The 21,309-nt window shown below is 37.0% G+C and overlaps 3 protein-coding genes across 3 annotated transcripts in view; 2 read left to right on the top strand and 1 right to left on the bottom strand.

Moving 5' to 3' along the window:
• GTF2F2 (general transcription factor IIF subunit 2) overlaps positions 1–21,309 on the bottom strand; it is a 148,429-nt gene that overhangs the window by 65,808 nt on the left and 61,312 nt on the right. The gene's annotated exons all lie outside the window — the stretch shown is intronic.
• Positions 1,934–7,000, top strand: LOC135363720 (homeobox protein NANOG-like). The gene is made up of 2 exons (XM_064585748.1): positions 1,934–2,002; positions 6,131–7,000. The coding sequence occupies exons 1-2, from the start codon at positions 1,934–1,936 to the stop codon at positions 6,998–7,000; spliced, it is 939 nt and encodes a 312-aa protein (XP_064441818.1).
• Positions 13,953–15,509, top strand: KCTD4 (potassium channel tetramerization domain containing 4). Its single transcript, XM_045869480.2, has one exon. The coding sequence runs from the start codon at positions 14,090–14,092 to the stop codon at positions 14,867–14,869; it is 780 nt and encodes a 259-aa protein (XP_045725436.1). The 5' UTR covers positions 13,953–14,089; the 3' UTR covers positions 14,870–15,509.

The raw sequence follows: 21,309 nt of genomic DNA, 5'->3' as shown, positions 1-21,309 counted from the left end.
TACAGATAAACAGATAAATGGACCAAAATGCAGAGTGCAATAGTACCACACCCACATGATTTATATTAGAAAATCTTCCTAATGGTTACTGTTCTTGATTTTGTCTCTAAAGTCCAGGAGACCCCTTACTGTAGCCCCTAACTGTGAATGCATGGGTAATCCAATAGTTAGAGAATCCCTCAATGCAACATACGCAACTTATCTCAAGTACATGCTATCAGAGGTCTGGAAAAAGCAATGATGAGAAGCATGCCTACCTTATACCAAAATGTCAGGAAGGAAACAAAGCCATAATTATTTTATATTAAATTTAAATGTCTAAAAATAATTTCATCTTGTTAATCAATTTAGTAAGATTGAGATTAAAATTTGACTTTCCCAAATCTTGTATTTGAGTTTGCCTTTCCACTGAAGCTGAAAGTTCTATCTAGAAAAATTACTGTCATAACAATAGCAAGATATGTATAAAGTATCTTAAATGCATGAGAAAGTCCTCTATTAAAACATAAATTAATCCTTTTTAAAGAACTAAACAAACTTAGAATACCATACCATCCCTGAAAATAATTTACTTATATATCCAGGTGTTTCGTTGAATACTAAAAGACCTATCTGTTAATACCATCTGTGAATGTTTCCCCACTTATTTAAAGCAGTATCTACTTCATGAAGATAGGTTGAATTTAATTTTTAGTTAAAGGATTCTGCTGTCAATGTTCTCCATATAATACCTAAAAGAGTAAGAAGTTTCCAAAGCACCTGCCTATATCAACTTGGCCACTACTCTCATCACTATTCTTCAATCAAGGCCACTCTCACAAAGCAATAAAATTCACTTCTCCAAACCATAATTTCCTGTCCATGACATTCCCTTTTCAAACCTAAAATAGCTTTCCAATGCTTCTCAAGTGAAAGAAAAGTCATAATCATCTGCAATGAATTTTCCCACTGATTGGCTGCTCTTAAATAACTCCACATCTCTGTTAGCTCATTCCCCTTCTCCTTTTAAATAAATTTTAAAAAGCCAATTTACTTATGATAAAGCCTCCTATTCAAGATTTAAAGCCTTCACACACTTTTTAAAGCCTCATCGGAAAATGTTTTCATATTCTTTCCACTAATCATGCTTCTTTTCTTCTTCAAAACGTTGCTTAAGATTTCAGGGGAAAGGTATTAAATACTGCATTACACCTTAAAGGCATCTGAAAGCACCCATTTGCACACCACTGCTGTTTATTACAGAGCATATTCATTAATAGGGAACTCTCACTTAAAAGCACTTTGTTGGCCACAAACACTTGAAACACATCAGGAAGAACAAAGATGAATACAACATGGCTCCCATCCTTAAGGAGTACAGAGTCTAGTGCAGCCATTCAAATGATTTCTGTGACAGAGATTCTTAAAAAGTACTGAGGGCCCCCACAGAGCTTTTAGGTGGGTTCGGATCTCTTGCTATTTATCATCTTAGGAAATAAAACTAAGAAATGTTTAGGAAATCAGAACTGAAAAAGGCAAAAAGGCTTGGTATTATTATGAATAATAGTTTTGATTTTACAGACCCCTTGAAAAGGTCTCAGGAATCCCTCTACCCAAAAGTGTCCAGATCACGTTTTGAGAGCTGCTGGTCTAGCAGGAAGCTATGACAGGTATATAAATCATTTTAATACACTAGAATCACTTTTAATAGACCTCTGCTTACCCCACTTCTAGATTACCAATGCTCTCAAGTCCCCTCTTTTGAATACAGTGACAGATGCCCATAGCTTGCCCATAGTGGGTAGTTAGGTTCATCTCTAGTACTCCCCCACACTTCTGCTCTAACTATATTAGAACTTGTTTATGCTAGTTTTACTGTTAGTAATTATGCAATTTGATTATATATATATATATTTTTTTCAATTTGATTATATATTATATAATCCCATTAATTATGAGTACTGGGGAAGGAGATGTTTCTACGAAAACCAGGTTTAATGCTTTGGCAAGACTTAATATAAAAGTAAGTTGCTAAAAAAAAACGGTCAAAGTAGGTACTGGAGAGATAACAGGAGACTAGAAGAGAAACATAAAAGTCTAGAAGGATTCTGCATTCGTGTTGTTTCTGTGTCTAAATTCTTGCTCCTTTCTAAGAAGCCAAAATTGTAAATCTAGATTATGCGTTGAATTTTCTCGAGAAAGCAGATGCTCAATCAGCATATTATACTGAAATCAAAGGCCTTATCCTACATGTACACTGGTAGCTAAATGTACATCTTAACTCTTAAGGTAAAATGTTTAAGGCAGTAGGAATGCATATTAATATCATTTTATGATTCTCGACTTTGAATCTACCTGACAGACTACTGGTCCTTCCCTATGGGCTGTGGGACTCCACTGCACAAAGAAAAATTTTTTAAGGGTTGTAAGACAGACACACAGGTGAGGCAGAAGGACAATGAAGGTGGTGGGAACAGAGTGAACAATGGCTTTTGTCTCCTCCCTCTTTCTCTCTGTGTGTTTATCCCTCTCTCTGAATTTCAAACTAAGGGACCCACACCAGAATTGGATTCTGGGAATTATTCCAGAATCTTTTCTAAATTTTCTCTCCCCTCCACCCCCCCTTTTTTTTGCTAGATCCATTTACTTACTGGTTTCTGTTACTTGTAACCAAAAGAATCTTAATGAGTATGAACACACACCATTGGTAATAGTATTTTATTTATCTATACCCTACCGCCTACTTTCAGAAAAAAATTGAGAGAAAATTTTAAAGGGCAAGTATACAAAACACATACCATAAAAAAAGAGTTTCTAGTTCTGATTCTGTCTCTAAATAGTGATAGCATTTTAGTGAGTCTACTTCATATCTCTCAGCATTGGCATCTACATAATGAAGTTACTGGGATATCTCAGATCTAGTTCCAATTCTTTCACTTAAAAATCTGGCCTTCTCTTCCAACTGGAGATGTTTTATCATTTCATTAGTGTTTACTTTGCACTTAAATTTTCTAAAAGACTTAGATATAATTAAATTTTCTTTGAAGAGAAATTAGAAACTGTTTCTGGGAACAACAACAACAAAATGTCAAACTTCTGCTCTAAGCTAGACCTTCCTGCTCTTTATCTCAACTGAGATAGACTATGTTGAAGAAGTCAAGAAAAATAACAGGCACTTTTTACAAATTTAAGGGCATGCTTAGTTGAAACAAGTTATAGTAATAAACAAGCAGGGAGGGTATTTATTAGCATTGGCATGTAATTAATGATAGCAGGTATGTTAGGCATCAGGAAGTTATAGGCATTCATTTCCACAAGGCCAATCTGGATCCAGTTCAATGTGGAGGCCTTTAAGAACACTTCCAACTCCAGTTAAAACACAGATAAGTGGGCTAGGACCAAGATTTTGGACTGTTCCTTATGACTTTTGAAGCTACTTTCCTGGTTCTTATTTATATCACATCTGTGTCTATCGTCTGGAAAATGACTGAAGAAAAAGTATTTCCACAGAGCAGGTGAATTTAAAAGGTAAACCATTTTTAATATTCCTACTAGTTTCCAATCTTTTCATTTAAGATTTTAAATTCATGGAAGTTTTTTGCCTGTGGTTCACAGGCAAGTAAGGCCTATCAATATAAACTACTTGGCATCTTAACAAATCAGTTAGGCAAACTTGCAATCTCTTTATTATTAAGAAGGTGATCCTTATTCTATTCAAATTTGTGAACTGATGTTCTAATCTCCATTTAACCTTCAAAAATTTTAGGAATAAAAGATCATGTTCAGATTTCAGTAAGACTACAGAGTTAGGATTTGGTTATTTACCTCAAAAGTAACAAATGAGCAATCATATAAATATTCCCCAAAGTTATCTCTTTATGTAATATGTTTTCATATAATAATTCAAATTACAAATATGCCTAATACACTGGAAGTTCCCAATTCTAACCAAATACTGAAACCATATTTTGAGGACTAGACCTAAGATTTAGAAAACATCTCAACTTCCTCACTCATAGTACTACTCAACTGTTCACCTATGGACTAGAAGAAAGAAGGCTGTATTACATTCCTATACAAGGGACATTGTAATGCTGATAAAAAAGTATCTGTGAATGACAAGAGTGGTTGCCCAGGAGTAGAAAGAAAACTGGTTAGCTAAAGTACAAAATCAAAGATGAAGGCCTTGGGGCACCTGGGTGGCTCAGTCAGTTAAGCCTATCTGACTCTTGATTTCGGCTCAGGTTATGATCTCAGGGTCATGAGATCGAGCGGCATCAGGCTCCGTGCTCAGCGGGAAGTCTGCTTGAGATTCTCTCTTGCCCTCTACCCCTCCCTGCCACCCCCACTCTCTCTTTCTCTCTCAAATGATAAATAAATAAATCTTAAAAAAAAAAAAAGATGGAGGCCTTAAAGGCACAAAGGAATCTGGACCGTTCTATCAGTCTACAGAAGCCATAATAGACTTAATTAAAGAAATAACTTGGTGAATGAGCTTAAGAACAAATATTTTTGTTTTAATGTTTACAAAGCAAGTCCACAAGTTATTTATTGCTCCTCCCATACCTCAGATTACAGTGTCCTTTATGATTGTTACATCATATATATAATTAGCCAATATAAAAACCTCTTGAATACAGATGTGGGCATGACATTTTAATGTAAAAACAGACATAACCCCGAATCTCAAAGTTGCTTTCAAGAATAAGGGGCTGGATAAAACCTGGAAATAAAATACAGCTTTATAAAAAACATGAAATAATGCTGTGTTGTAATAATGGAAAAGGGCAGGAAAATCCTAATACCATAACATTTTATTTTAGTTAGACTTTCATCAAAGGGTGCAATCCAGCTTTGGCTGCTGCACTTGAAATTAGGGATAATTTAAAAACAATAGCAAAAGTGATTAAATGGATAAGAAAAACAAATCCTTCCAGGAAAGATTAAGTCTCCAAGGGAACAGACTTTCACTATAATGCTCTATTATTAAATAGTGCCAAACACTGTACTTGGTTAAGATGAGTGATACCAAGAAAGAAAAATACAGACCCTTGCACTTAGAAAGACTGCAATATATGGTTGAGGGATACAATATTAATGAAATACTTATAGACAATCCAATGGCACGTATTTTTAAATCAACTAATATGATTCAAGTTTCATTAATTTCAGCTTCAGTAACTCCTGTTCTCTTCACTATGTTTAATTGGTAACAGTAGTGATGCCATACACTAGTTTAGTTCTTTATGAATTTCAAGATACTTTGTTAAGTATCCTCAGAACTACAGGGTAGAAATTATGTCCGCACCACTAAGAACTCCTCTAAGTTCCCTTTCCCAAACTCATTGATTTCCTTACTATGGTGGTTCTTCAACTCTGCTTGATCATTAGAATCACCTGGGGAGCTTTTTAAAAACTACTGGGCCCAAAGCCAGAGATTCTATTCTAACTGGCTTGTGAGGAGGGCAAGAGATGGTGGTGTTTTTATGTCAGTAGATAATTCTAATATGCAGTAGCCAGAGTTTAAAACTGCTGCCCTAATATTGTTCCTCACCTACAGGGCCTCTTTCTTCCTCTCCCTGCATCTCTATTATAATTTTATTTTCTGGTGGTATGAAGATAGTAGAGCTCACAGAACTGCTCAAATATTTCTTTCTTTTTTTTTTTAAAGATTTTATTTATTTATTCATGAAAGACAGAGAGAGAGAGAGAGAGAGGCAGAGGGAGAAGCAGGCTCCCAAGGAGCAGGGAGCCCGATGTGGGACTCGATCCCAGGACCCTGGGATCATGACCTCAGCCGAAAGCAGACGCTTAACCATCTGAGCCACCCAGGCGCCCACTGCTCAAATATTTCATCAACTCTAAGACAGCAACAGCTATAATACACATTATTTTATATGCCACTAAAACAAACCACTGCCATGATTTTAAGATGTAAGATTTTAGAAATGTTAGGGTGCCCGGGTGGCTCAGTCATTAAGCGTCTGCCTTCAGCTCAGGTCATGATCCCAGGGTCCTGGGATCGAGTCCCACCTCGGGCTCCCTGCTCGGCAGGAAGCTTGCTTTTCCTTCTCCTACTCCCCCCGCTTGTGTTTCTGCTCTCACTATCTTTCTCTCTATCAAATAAATAAATAAAATCTTTAAAAAAAAGCTGCCCCTATGCCCGCCTGGCCCCGAAGCACCCAGTTCTAGGGACTCTTCTCCAATGCCTGAGATTTACGGGCCTGAAGAAAATTATGCATCCCTGCAAATGTCATCTGCTGAGACACCCCACGCGGAGACCGTCTCTCCTCTTCCTTCGTCCATGGATTTGCTTGTTCAGGACAGCCCCGACTCCTCCGCCAGTCCCAGGGTAAAACCACCACCCACTTCTGGAGAGGAGAGAACAGTGAGGAAGGAAGATACGGCCCAGGGCAAGAAACAGAAGATCAGGACCGTGTTCTCTCAGACCCAACTCTATGTCCTCAATGATCGATTTCAGAGACAGAAATACCTCAGTCTCCAGCAGATGCAAGAACTTTCCAACATTCTGAACCTTAGCTATAAGCAGGTGAAGACCTGGTTCCAGAATCAGAGAATGAAATGTAAGAGGTGGCAGAAAAACCACTGGCCAAAGAAGAGCAAGAGTAATAGCACACCAACCGCAGAATACCCAGGTTTCTATTCCTACCACCAGGGATACCTGAGGAACACTTCCGGAAACCTTCCGATATGGAGCAACCAGACCTGGAATAACCCGAATTGGAGCAACCAGACCTGGAACAGCCAGTCTTGGAGCAACCACTCCTGGGCCAGTCAGACCTGGTGCCCCCAAGCCTGGAACAATCAGCTCTGTGGAGAGGAATCTCTGCAGCCCCAGATCCAGTTCCAGCAAAATTCCATCAGTGATTTGGAGTCCATCTTAGAAACTTCTGGGGAAAGCCATAGTGTAATACAACAATCTGCTAAGTATTTTAGTACCCAGCAAATAATGGATTTGTTCCCAAATTACTCTGTGAACATACAGCCTGAAGATGTGTGACGATGAGTATATTATTCGATCTCAGTTTGGGTGGTGGCTGTTATCTCCTAGGCTTTGTCTTTTAGATCCTATATATCTCTGCCTCGATATTCTGTTTTTCATTATTCTTACTGTGTCCATTGAGGGGGTACGATGGGAGTCAAAGAGGTTTCAGTAGCGTTGGCTCTATGGACAACATGATAAAAGGTGTTTCTTGCTATAGATAACTAGATACAATACTAATGTGGATATCTTTAGGCTCTAGAATCTAACCTCAAGAATAGGAAGTGAAGATACAAAGACGTGTGATGAAGGATAATTTGTATTTTCTGAGATTGTGAGGCTTTTCTTGTTAATAACCTCTAACGGTGAAGGGTTAAGCTATAATGTGCTTCACTGACTTCCTCTGTCCCTTGTGATGTTTTACTAGAACTGTTAATTTGTTCATTATTCTAGTATTTGTAGAAAGATGTTTTGTATTTTAATGTGTCATGATAATAGTACCAGTTTGGCTGATTGGTTTATAGGTTTAAGTACAAATAAATAAAATACACACTTAAAAAAAAAAAACTTTAAAAAAAAAGATTTTAGAAATGTTAGATGGGGGCGCCTGGGTGGCTCAGATGGTTAAGCGTCTGCCTTCGGCTCAGGTCATGATCCCAGAGTCCTGGGATCGAGTCCCGCATCGGGCTCCCTGCTCCGTGGGAAGTCTGCTTCTCCCTCTGCCTCTCTCTCTCTGTCTCTCATGAATAAATAAATAAAATCTTTAAAAACAAACAAAAAAAAGAAATGTTAGATGGGAAAAAATGTGCAACATGGAAGACTTCTCCATCCCTAATTTACAATCACTGTACTCTCTAAGAAACTGCATTTGCTCGTATGAACCATCATATCCTGTCCTACTGTTCAGGCCCCCGTCTCTTTCCTCCACACCATCTCACCAATAAAGACACAAGAGGATCTAAAGAAAAAAAGGATAAAAAAAGGAATGGTGAGTGGTAGAGGACAGCATTTAGGAACAGAGACTTTTTTGGTCACGGATGTCTTTTCTTTTTTTTACAGATTTGTTCATTTGAGAGAGAGAGTGTGTACAAGCAAGGGGAAAAGGTAGAGAGAGAGGGACAGAATCTTCAGCAGACTCCCCACTGAGCGGGGAGCCTGACAGGGGGCTCCATCCCACAACCCTGAGATCATGACCTGAGCCAAAATCAAGAGTTGAACGCTTAGCCCACTGAGCCACCCAGGCACCCCTGGTCACTGATTTCATAAAATATTACCTTTACAAGTTTTCAAAGTCATGTCCCTCATTTTGAGATTGTAGACAGTGGTTATTAACATTTTAAAAATATCTTCTTCCCAAAGAGAAGGCAAAATTCCATTTTGCCAAACAGCACTATAAAAATGAGTTCTATACAATAATATAATTTCAATGTTCATTTGATGGCTCATGAAAATGCTTTTTGCTCATCTGGTTACAAAAGAATTTTCCAGTGAATAATAATGCATAGGCTACACTTCAAAAAAGAGAAAATTCACTTTAAAAAACTTAAATGACTTCTGCTTATGCAATTATAAAACACTGCTTTCCCTGAAACACTTATCTCTCAAAGTATACTTAAAATATAAATTAATAGGATTTGTAAGTTGTTTTCAAAGTCATCTCTGTAATTAATGAAAAGCAAAGAAATGTGGGATGGAATTTTGCTTGAAGTTCTTCTTTATTCTGGCATTTTTATTTGTGCTCCTTTTAATACATAGTTTTTATTCTTTTCTATACTCACAAATGAGGCTTAAAGGTTTGCCAATATAGCAAAGATTCCTGGGCTTCTCTGAAGACTCAGTTCAGCACTACAAAACATTCACAAACATATTTATCTGACTAGAATTACCTATCCACATCACCTTCCTATCAGAGGTTATATCCAATGATTCCTAGGGGGATTCATGCACCCTGCATAGTTGGTTAGATACTGTGGCCAATCAGCTCCATAAGGCAGGGGAGGCAGCACTTGTATTAGTACAATCCCAGTACCAGACAACATCTAATGCAGATGATTTTGTATTTCGAAACTAAACTAAACTTTTGGCATTCAAACAGAATTAGATTAACGTGGAAAAATCCTTGATTCTTAAAATGTTAATACATTACATTGTAGTTTATTTTTATTTTCAATTAACTTTTATTTTTTAACACAGAGGCTAAAGTAAAAGTCATAGCTGAATATCGAAACAAATGTTTCTCATATTAAATGCTATTAACAGAAGACTATGAAAAAGAGGTAAGCCACACATTAAAAAAGAGAAACTTAGCTTGTGAAAGCCACAGTTCAAAGCAAGGAGGCATCAGAGGACATAAAAGTAAGATGGCCAAGGGTTAACCAGATTTGGGAACATGAACAGATTAAGCTATCATCATGGAGTCAGGTAGAGGCGGGCATCATATTCAAGTGAGAAAGAAAGACCCAGATCAATAAGCTTGAAAAAATGTGGCAAAGTCCAGGACACAGAGTCCCAGATTTAAGTAAAAACTGACAGCAGCTGCACTAGCTGTAGTTGCTTTTACTTTCTTTCTAAGGTAATAGGAACTAATCTTTTTTAGAAGATAGGCAGAACACATGGAGGTAAAATCAACCAAAAAGATCTGGTATAGGTGGAGACTGTGGAGGCAGAAGCACAATGTTCCTATTTTATTTTATTTTTTTAAGATTTTATTTATTTGAGAGTGAGCGAGAGAAGGGTGTGTGGAGAACACGAGTTGGGGGAGGGGCAGAGGGAGAGGGAGAAGCAGACTCCCTGCAGAGCAGGGAGCCCAAGGTGGGGCTCCATCTCAGGACCCTGGGATCATGACCTGAGCCAAAGGCAGACGCTTAACCGACTGAGCCACCCAGGTGTCCCCAATGTTCTTATTTTAAAGGCAGCTCCTAAGACCAACCCTTTTCCTTGAAAAGGAATGTTTGAATTTCATAGAGGAGTGATATGTTGCGCTTGAAGGGGGATCATCAAATCTTATATCTTCCAACCAAGAGAGATTACCTTCTTGGTGAGGTTCTACTTCCTTTCATGGCATATAAATGGAGCAAGCATATATTATGATGACATCCTGTGTCAATCATGGCAATGACAATGACCTCATTTTCCATCAGGAGCTGGTAGATAAGATGGAAACTCCTCCCACTGGCCTGGAGTAAGTTCTGCCTAATGCAGGTAGTGGAGGATTTAGCATCATCATATTAGTGGGAGATTTTGCTAGAATTTGATTAGGCATTGGCCCTAACTAATGGATTGACTTATACCAAGAACGTAACAATGGTACTATTCAAATCCTCAAAGTTGGCTAAAGGGCTCTTTTATTTGTGTGATTATAGATGTTTAAGATAAAGGTGCTCTAATTCTAATAAAGGTCTAGGATGCTGAGTGAAAACAGGGCCCCCCTACTCTTAAAAAACAAAAAACAAAAAAACCTTCTGTCTGCAAAGGAGACGCAATCCTCAAGTCTAGCGGTCAAGTGGATCTAAGTGAGCTAATCTTTGACATGTGGGTTAAGCCTTTTTAAAAAAAAAAAAGATTTTATATATTTGAGACAGAGAGAGCGAGCATGAGCAGGGGAGAGGCAGAGGGCGGGGGAGAAGCAGGTTCCCTGCCAAGTCAGGAGCCAGACATGGGGCTCGATCCCAGGACCCCGGGATCATGACCTGAGCCAAAGGCAGATGCTTAACCATCTGAGCCACCCAGGCGCCCCTTGGTTAAGCCTTTTGCTGAAACTGCTGAACTGATTAACTGCAGTTTATATCTGCAGCAACGTGGAGAAAGACGATCACACCACGTTTTCCCTGGCATAGGTACTAAAGCATGATTTTTATAGTCTTAGGGCTATGTGGATCTGACTGACAATGTCCAGGACAAGCTTTCCCCACCCTCCACCCACCCAAGCAGGCAAATACAAACTTAGAATAGAATAGAATAAAGAAACAACGTGGCGGGCGCCTGGGTGGCTCAGTCGTTAAGCGTCTGTCTTTGGCTCAGGTCATGGTCCCAGGGTCCTGGGATCGAGTCCCACATCGGGCTCTCTGCTCAGCGGGAAGCCTGCTTCTCCCTCTCCCACTCCCCCTGCTTGTGTTCCTGCTCTCGCTATGTCTCTCTCTGTCAAAAAAATAAATAAAATCTTAAAAAAAAAAAAAAAAAAAGAAGCAACATGGCTTTCTTGTAAGGGGCAGGTGTACCACAACAGGCAGCAGTGATAACAAGCCCCTGCCACTTCTGTAAGATGCAGTCATGTTACTTTAAAGGGGATGATGTGGAGTAACGGGGATAAAGTGAGGCCTACCGGAGCCATTCTTCTTTTTCTAAGACTGCAAGTTGGGGGCAGCAGGACACAAAAGAAAAGTGCGATGGATTCCTATCAACTTCTAGTCAGGCACCAAGACAAAGCCTCTGTTACACTCTTGTTGCCTGGCCATGGGGGTGGCAAACGAATCATACATGTCAGGTGTGCGGAAGCCAAGAACACCAGAGTGAAGCCTAGAGTGAGAAACAAGGGTCAGGGGCACACACGGGTGGTTTGGAGTCTGTCAAGGCAAGCCAGCAGAAACAAAGAATAAAAATCAGGGAGCAGAAGCCAGAAGTGAGTTAGCAAGGGTAAGGCAGCCTTGGACTGATGACTGTAGAGGCAGCAGTCCAACCTGCAGCAGCCCTGCCTCACCTTCCCATCCTGGGAAAGCCCATCTTCTGGCAGCACTAGCTTTATTTCCCCATGACGGCTTCTACAAACGGGCCAAACAGGACGTAAGGAAGGCCTAGTATTACATGGTATTCTACTACATCACTTGATTTAAACACACAAAACCTGGGTTCCATCACTATACTAGTTATGTTCTATTGATTCTGATGTTCATAAAGTTCATTTAAAGAGGACTAGGCCTATCAATGAAATTATTATGCCTTTGTTGATTCTGCTTATAACATGGTGCAGTGGCTATAAACATATGAACCCCATGCACTTCCAAAGTTGTACCAAAAAAATATATTCAATATTTAAGTCTGATCCATAGAAAAAGACTTGAATCCAAAACAACACAATCAACACACACATGAAACTGTTAGAATATGGGGCTCCTGGGTGGCTCAGTGGGTTAAGTGTCTGCCTTTGGCTCAGGTCATGATCCTGTCGGGCTCTTTGCTCAGTGGGGAGCCTGCTTCTCCCTCTCCCTCTGCCTGCCGCTCCCCTTGCTTGTGCTTGCTCTCTGATGAATAAAATAAAATCTTAAAAAAAGAGAAACCGAATATAAGAGTAAACTCTTCTTAAAAGATACAGGACTGAGAGGAAGGTTTAGTTCAAGTGCTGGCTTACCATTAACAAGCTGTAAAGTTCTAGATAAAACACTAAATAAAACTCTCTAGAGTGTAATTTTATTTTTGGTAAAATGAGAAGGTTGAATTTTATGGTTTCTAAGCAAAAACTCAGCTCTAAAAATGTTTATGCATTAGATTTCTAGTTTAATTTCAATGGACTTTTGATAATCTCAATGATCAAGATATTACCTGCTATAATTAAGGATATCATTTTTTATATCTGAAGAAAATCTAACATTGTTTAGAGAAAATACAAGGTAATAAGCATTTTTAGAAGACTCTGCTCCATTATTTCCACCAACATACAGTTGAATAATTTAAAAATACCATTAATGTAATAGAAGTCAATTTAATATTAAATCTAATTTAATTCTGATAATAATGTAGTTCCTCAGAATAATTTAGCAGATAGACCAGTCAAATAATAGTGTACAGGGGAAAATGTTCACATTTCTTACCACTGGGCCTTTAAACTCTAGAAATAAAAGCTCAGATCTCTAAAATGCTTTGGAAGGCAAGTTACAAGGGAAGGAGGAAAGGAAAAAAAAAAAAAGAAAGAAATGGGAAAAACACCAGACTCAACACTGTTCCAGTTCCCAAGTTAAAAAAAAAAAAAAAAAAAAAAAAAAGCTGTCTTTGGCCCTTTCTCTTGCCTTTTGTGAACACTGGGCGGGGAAGGGCGGGGGAGAGACCAACAATAATGAAAAAAAACAAACAGCGAAATTTACCATGACACTGTTTTATAGAAGGTATTCTGAATCTTTTATCTTCTGAAACACATGCACGTGTGTGAAAGCACGCACGCACACATGCACGTGCACACGCGTACACACGCAGTTACAGTATTTCCTACAGCAGCCCAAGTCTTTGTTCAGCACTGGAGCAGCTTTAGGGCAAAAGAAGCTTATGAATTTTCCATAGGAAATCTTAACCAAAAAGAAATGTAAATGATTACTGCAAAGCCTGTATATTTGATGTTTTCCCTTTAGGGTAATAAATAAATAAATAAATAAATAAATAAACTAATTAATTAACACATTAATTAATTCTCTTCTGTTAAAGGGCTTTAAGAAAATTTCTTCTCACATGCTAAAAATCCCCAAATCAGAATTACATGCAAATTCAATTAAATTCAAGTGCAATATCACAAATAACAGGTTTAAATATTCTCACTTGGGTCTCTAAAATGACTACACCATTGTGAAATATGTGACTTTTTATAGGAGAAAAGATTCTATACACCTACTTCCTTTCTCTTTAGATTTCCTGTTTATGATTTACTTTAAAAGATGATACTAATTCAATATACATTACTCTCCAAAAGTTAACAATATTATTCAATATTAAGCTTGCCTGATTGAGCAATAACTTTAAAGACATTTAGAAATGGAAACACACTCAAACTCAGCTGGAGAATTAAATGTTTGTAATTGCTTAACTGCTAAGAGGAAATTCAGTTTATTCTGAGTAACTTTTATTATTTCAAAGAATATACATGAAAATCTCTAAACAACAAATTCCTTCCCCCATACAGTTAAATGCAAATTATCTTTTTTTTTTTCCCGTCTTACTCCAGAAAGCTCCCGCACACATAGCTGATACGCCACCTACTGCAAAACCGAGCTGACAGCGCAGGCGGCGCTGCCCGCATTTCCATTCCATCACCAGGCTGGGGCTGAATAAAGGCGTGCTTGTGTGGTAGTGTTTCTTTTTTAAAAATCTCAAAGCCAAGAAGAACAGGCTGAAATAGCATTTTCAAAAATGGAGCGTAAAATAAACAGAAGAGAAAAAGAAAAGGAGTATGAAGGGAAACACAACAGCTTGGAAGATGCTGAACGAGGAAAGAACTGCAAATCCACACTGATGACCCTCAACGTTGGTGGATATTTATACATTACTCAAAAACAAACACTGACCAAGTACCCAGACACTTTCCTTGAAGGTATAGTAAATGGAAAAATCCTCTGCCCGTTTGATGCTGATGGTCATTATTTCATAGACAGGGATGGACTCCTCTTCAGGCATGTCCTAAACTTCCTACGAAATGGAGAACTTCTACTGCCCGAAGGGTTTCGAGAAAATCAACTTCTTGCACAAGAAGCAGAATTCTTTCAGCTCAAGGGACTGGCGGAGGAAGTGAAATCCAGGTGGGAAAAAGAACAGCTAACACCCAGAGAGACTACTTTCTTGGAAATAACAGATAACCATGATCGCTCACAAGGACTGAGAATTTTCTGTAATGCTCCTGATTTCATATCAAAAATCAAATCTCGCATTGTTCTGGTGTCCAAAAGCAGGCTGGATGGATTTCCAGAGGAGTTTTCAATATCATCAAATATCATTCAATTTAAATACTTCATAAAGTCTGAAAATGGCACTCGACTTGTACTAAAGGAAGACAACACCTTTGTCTGTACCCTGGAAACTCTTAAGTTTGAGGCTATAATGATGGCCTTAAAGTGTGGTTTTAGACTGCTGACCAGCCTGGATTGTTCCAAAGGGTCAATTGTTCACAGCGATGCACTTCATTTTATCAAGTAATTACCTGTGTCGTGTCATGAACAAAGGCAACAAGCATGCAGCCAGCAAGCTTCGGAAAACCACAGCATCAAAGGCATCCCGAATAACGTGTGCCGGGCTAGCTCCGTACTCAGAGCCCTGCTGCTAATCAATTACTGTGAGCTAACGGTATGTAAATTCTATCGCTAAAGATGTCCTTCTCAAGGGTGTTCCTGCTGATCAGACTCTTATAATGAAAACAATGATGTTCTACATATTGTAAATAAAAACTGAATGCTTTTGCTATTTGTTTATTTCTCCTGAAGCTGTCTTTCAATCAGAATGTCTTGGGTACTTGCACAATGAACAAGCATGTACATTATCTATGATTCATTTAAGTAAATGGTAATAAAATATGTTAAGGGGCTATAAGATTTAAAATCTTTTCTATAAAACTACAAAGAAACTGAACTGGTAAAAATTAACTACTGAGAGCAAAAGAAATGTGCAGATGTACTAAGAGCTATAGTGAAACCAAATGTAATTGTAAGAAGGTATTAAAGTTATTGATTTAATTTTAAAGGCAGGCACCAAAAGCTTATTCATAGTTCCTGTATTTCATACTAGAATTATAGCTGAATTGACATATTGCTGAACATTCCTAGAAAACTGTGTAATGACAATAAAATAAATAAAAGCACTACTAGCTTCTTTGCTTGTATTAATAGTTACAATAAAAAGTTACATGTATCACTTTCAAAACAAAGAGTACCACTTGATGATTTCACACAGTACTATGCATTGATGTAGTCAACTGGCAGGCTACAGTAACCCTCGCTGGTCTTGCAAGTGACAAAAATCAGTAAATTCATTTCTTTGCAGGCTGAGCTCCAACACAGCATGGATAACTTAGCCTTAACAGCTTATGTGGTATCAAAATAATAAAGGAGTTCATTTTCAGAACCATCCTATGAATCCATTTTTCAAGCTCAAAAATACTAAATGAGCATCACTAAACATTGTTCTTATGAAACAACTTTATTCTTTTCAATACCTATTTTGATGCAAATCTCAAACTCACTGAGTTGTGTTAATTTCTTTAACCTCATGGTAAATAGGAAGTTGTAATTGTTTTATTTTGGCTTCTCAATGAAATAATGCAGAAACTTAGCTCTAAATATGAGTACATTTCTTCTCTCCCAAAGAGCAGCTAAATAATTTCTACGCCTCTCATTTTCTTTAGCTTCTAAGAATAAATTATATCTTAAATTTGCTCCTTTAAAATCTAACCATTAAAACAGGTAACTAAATCTTAATCTTAATAAATTTAAATCCTAACTGAGGTTACATAAATTAGCATATATGCCAAAAGTTTGCTCACACGTTAAAAACTTAGAATAAATTAGCAGCAAAACTAATATTCATTCTCAGAACTCTGACTTTCACTTACAAAATCAAAGGTAATGCAAAAGTTGGCTGCACATACTAAAGGAAATATTTTAAAATCTATTATACAAAAAAGTCCTTTAAAAAACCCACATAAAAAAAAAAAACAAAACCAAAATTCCATATTAACCACACAGTCTTCTTTTATGTATAATGGGGAAAATGTTTCTAATAAAACATCAAATTATCTCTTATGTGCTTTAACATGGCTTAATCAGGCTTTAAAGGAACTATGAAAATGGAAAAATATAGTAAAATCTACTTCAGAACAGTTCACTGTAATTGAACTGTTTACATACCTCTCCAGCTTGTGAGTTGACTTTTCCTTGGCATTTGGACTTTGGTAATGAAAAAAATAAGAATGATTTAATGTCAAAGCAAGATTTTCTCTAACAAGATTTCATTACAGATAATGAAAATAGCCCTGACATATCTTTTTACAGGAGATATCACTGAACAAATCTCCTTCGAGGTAGTGTAAGTTTTTGCATGAATTCACAAAAAGAGAATTTAACTGTCGTAACAAATTATTACCAATGGAAACTACTACTTAAAGAAATCTGTCATTCATTTTAATGTATGTCTCTAAAAGAAATCATAGCTGGATGCATTTAACTCATCCTCACACTCTTGATAGATCATAATATTCTAAAACAATTTAATAATCTAGAAGGATATTTGACTAGATTAATTACTCTTGTATAACTCTTTATACATGTACCTTTTTAAATTCAGTTAGTTGCATTTGAATTTACATAGCCAAGTGCATACTGTGTTGTTAAGTATGCAGAAAATATCATTTTCAATTTTCCCATTTCTTAAAATATTTAGAAATACTTTCCATTAAAAAAGACTCAAGAAATCATACAAAATGCCAACCATAAGTCAGAGTGATGTTGTCATATTTTTCTTTGCAGTCAATGAAGAATTTCTTCCTTAAAATTCTTCTCACGGAAATTCTCATTATTCTCATTGCTTTACAGAATAAATCAAAGTGACTCTTAATCTTCTTTTTCAAAAGAAAAGTAATAAAAAAATAGTTTACTTGCCACAAGCCAAACATACATACTCCTGTATTTGGAATTATCCCATGCAATGCCTCTAGCGCGGTCTTTAAAATACAAAAAAAAAAAAAAAAATACAGTGTACTATATTTCTAAAATGTATATGGCTGTGTGCAGAGCAAATGAAACACTTACTGAGACTTTGCAAGTAAGAAAAGATGACTACCATCCCAGACTGAAGCTAATAATACTAATGAAGCTTGTTATTTTTTTTAAAAGAAATTTGTTCATAGTTCAATTGCTATTTTAAAGAGGATATTAAAAAGTAACGCTTATTGTTTCATTACATGCCTGATATCAACACTATGAATATACGTGATCTCAATTAATCCTCACAATGACCCTAAGAAAGGTGCTATAATTCTTTCCTTCTTTCAGGTGAAGAAACAGAGACTTACGAGGGCTAAGAACCTAAGGTCATACAGTTATTAAGAGGTAAAAGTGGAACCAAGACTTGAAACCCAGGTATACTAGCTCCAGAGCCAGCAGGAACTGTGTCTGCTTTTGCCAGCCACTGACATCTCTAACACTTAGAACCTGGCATAAAACAGGCGTTCATGAAGTATGTGCTGAATACACAGGGCCAAAACCCAGGTTTGCCTCACTTGATAAAATCTCACAACGCAGGTACTCGTAAATGTTGAGTGACAAACTGAACTATGGGAAAGCAAATAATATTTTTAATGTCATGTTGGGTCATTTAAAGAACATGAGATGAATCATCTCACAAGAGTAAAGGGTATCCCAAATTTGTCTATTAGTAAATCTAGATTTTCATCAAGTTTGCGGAAAAGGAGGTTAACTTTTTAGGACTTGTACAGTCCGCAGAATGGACATATTATGAAGAAAAAATACGGCACACATGAGCACTGGAGTCAGACCTGGATTCAAATCCAATTAACCTCCACTAACCTGCTTACATGATGTAAGCAAGATTCTGAACTTCTTTTAACTTCAATATCCTCATAACAAAATGGAGATAATGATTAGTTGACACACCTTTTATAAGACTTAAATGAAATTCTAAATTATACATAAAGTGCCTCACCCACTACAGACTTTCAATAAGCACTGGTTATTATCTTATCCAGTATAAAGATATCTTCATGACATAACCATGAATACCATGCACAAAAAGGCACATTTACATTAATTAGGCTTTCAACTCAGACATGAACAGAATGCAGAACTTTTAACAAATGCACGCTTAATACTTTGATGAATACTATAAATACAAGAATACACTTTAGATTGCTACAGGCCAACACAGTTTTCATTTGTATTGGTTTAAAAATACATATGGTGAGTTTCCTGGGACTTTTATATTCTATCTTCATTTACAAAATCTACAAGAACAAAATAATCATTGCAGCTGTTTCATCAGCAGTATAAAACCAGTCAGCAGTAATATATGTGATAACACAATCTTAGAGATACCCCTATCTAATAAATTCTGGTTAAATGTCTTGAACTGCAATGATGTCAGTCAAGGTTAAAATTAGAGCATCTGAATCATAATTATCCTTCCTAATAAAGCAGAGATGTAACATGGACTATCCAAAACAACATGTAACTTAGAAATTATTTGTATTTAGCTCTGAAATATATATGGCTACTTCCTCAGCAGATTGGTCTTCCTAATCGTATTTTGCTTAAGCTAATACTAAAATTAATTTGCTTCTGTTAACAAGCATCACGGGAGTGGTGATAAAGGAAAGTGTGCTGGGCAGAGGGAAACATCTAGGATGAAATTTTAAATTTACCTAAAATAATTTATGAAAAGGTGACGGTGTTCCTACTTCTTGATCAAAACACGCAATGGTTCAAGAGTTTCTCTCAAACAAAAATCACTGATATAAATCTCATAAGCTGCTATAAATGACCTCCATTTAATTAAAAATTTCCAACAATGCAAAAAAAAAAATACAATGTTAACGATATTGAATGTGGAACCTCTAGTTTTATTTAGATCACTATTTCAGAAAAAAATACTGAATTGGATATGAAAGAGTGAGGCAATCATAATGCACTTCTTTATTACAGGTCTTAAAAAACTGTTCCCTACCATAAAGTATAACAGTCAACCTAATAGCACAACAGGTTTTCCCAAACCCAAGATTCCAGAGTATTTAGGTACATTTAAAAGCAACATTTAGTAGTTTGGTTTTTGTTTTTTGAGTTTTTAAAAAATCTAGTTAACTTTGGAAAATTCCTTTTTGAAGACAGGCCCAACTTTTCAAAAAGCAATTCTGATTACTGTCCTCTAAGATGTTAAGACATATTTCTACATCATTAAAGTGTAAAACCGAACAAGTCTGGTTTCTTCCTAATTCCACTCCACTAATTTTGCCTTGTAATAACAGATGTTTGTAACTAATTTTTAAGGTTAAGAATTATCGAATGATACTAACTTTAATTTCAGTGGTTTCTTGAATTTAATAACCTGACTTTATGCAGTTGCACAAAAAACTAGACCATTTAGCATTTACTTCAGGCATATCATTTGATGAACTGTTATTTTTATTTATATATTTATATATTTATTTATTTTATTTTTAAGTAATCTCTACACCCAACGTGGAGCTCAAATTTACAACCCTGAGATCAAGAGTCACGTGCTCTTCTGACTGAGCCAGCCAGGTGCCCCATTACTTGTTTTTTTAAAAACATTAAAAATAAGTATGAATGCAGATACCTATGATCCTATATCCTAACAAAAAAAATTTTTTTTAAATAGGCTCCACACCCAGTGTGGAGCCCAACGAGGGGCTTGAACTCACAACCCTGAGATCAAGACCAGAGCTGAGTTCAAGAGTTGGATGCTTAACCAAGTGAGCCACTCAGGCACCCCCTTAAAGAACTATTTTGATTTTTATGTATTTTTTCTATCCGTGTGCATGCATATATATATATTTTTTTTTTTAAGATTTATTTATTTATTTGAGGGAGAGAGAGAGCGCACACACACATGTGAGCGGGGCAGAGGGAGAGAGAGAGAATCTCAAACAAACTCCCCATGGAGCATAGAGCCCCACCCAGAGCTCAATCTCACGACCCTGAGATCATGACCTGAGCCGAAATCAAGAGTCAGACACTTAACCAACTGAGCCACATAGGTGCCCCATATCCATGAATATTTTTATAGAAACCCCTACAGAAAGAAAAAGGAAAGACTATATATAGCTATGTACAGGAATAATTTATTAATAAGGGTTGGGTGACTACTGGAGAGAAACACCAAAGAATCTAAAAGTCACAGGTGATTAATTTATAAAACAACAAAACCAAAATATACAACCACAGGCATTTATGATACATATATGTTTGTTACAACGCAGCCTTGAAAATGGGCAAGATAATGTTGAAGGATGGTTAGCAGCTCCCCTCATTAGAGTAGGCCAAGACTTGGCTTAAGATACCGGAAGACGCCGAAGTTAACCAAAAGGGAATCCAGCCAGTCTGGTGAGTTTGCTGCAAGAAAAACCTAAGATAGAGAATCCATTTCTGAGACATGTTGAGCCACAACCACAGAAAGGAAAGGAGGTGACTGACAGGTCAGGGAGTAAGTCTAACCAGGAAAGAAACCTCTGTGAGCCAAGGAGATTTTCCTCATTCAGGGACAGAATAATTACTGAATAATTCCAAGAATAGCTAGCTCCCTGGGAATAACCACCAAACTGATTGCTAAAAATGAACTAAAAATTCTTCCTTGGGAACATCTAAGAAAAAGTAGAATATCTTTAAACAACTGGGGGGGGGGATTGGGAGGTGGAGAGGGTATTTATATAAATTAAGCAAAGGAACAACTTCACAAATTTCTGAGTAAAGTCAACTTTTGTACTATACCCTCCACCCCCACTTAGGGGGTAGAGGAGGAGTAAGAGGGTGGACAGAGAAAAGCATAATTCTCTTCTGCTTCCCAGTAGTATCAAACAATTAAAAAAAATACTTAGGATCAAAAAGCATCTTGTA

The sequence above is a fragment of the Mirounga angustirostris genome, unplaced genomic scaffold (genome assembly GCF_029215605.1).
Source record: "Mirounga angustirostris isolate CCGP_5_RB_7025 unplaced genomic scaffold, mMirAng1.0.hap1 SCAF_3, whole genome shotgun sequence".
NCBI lineage: Eukaryota > Metazoa > Chordata > Mammalia > Carnivora > Phocidae > Mirounga > Mirounga angustirostris.
This window is presented reverse-complemented; position numbering and strand designations above follow the sequence as displayed.

Coding starts and splice junctions, on each gene's coding strand:
- KCTD4 (XM_045869480.2), top strand. CDS start 14,090: ATGGAGCGTAAAATAAACAGAAGAGAAAAAGAAAAGGAGTATGAAGGG.
- LOC135363720 (XM_064585748.1), top strand. CDS start 1,934: ATGAGTACTGGGGAAGGAGATGTTTCTACGAAAACCAGGTTTAATGCT. Junction 2,003..6,130: donor TGGCAAGACTTAATATAAAA/GTAAGTTGCTAA, acceptor TTTAAAAAAAAG/CTGCCCCTATGCCCGCCTGG.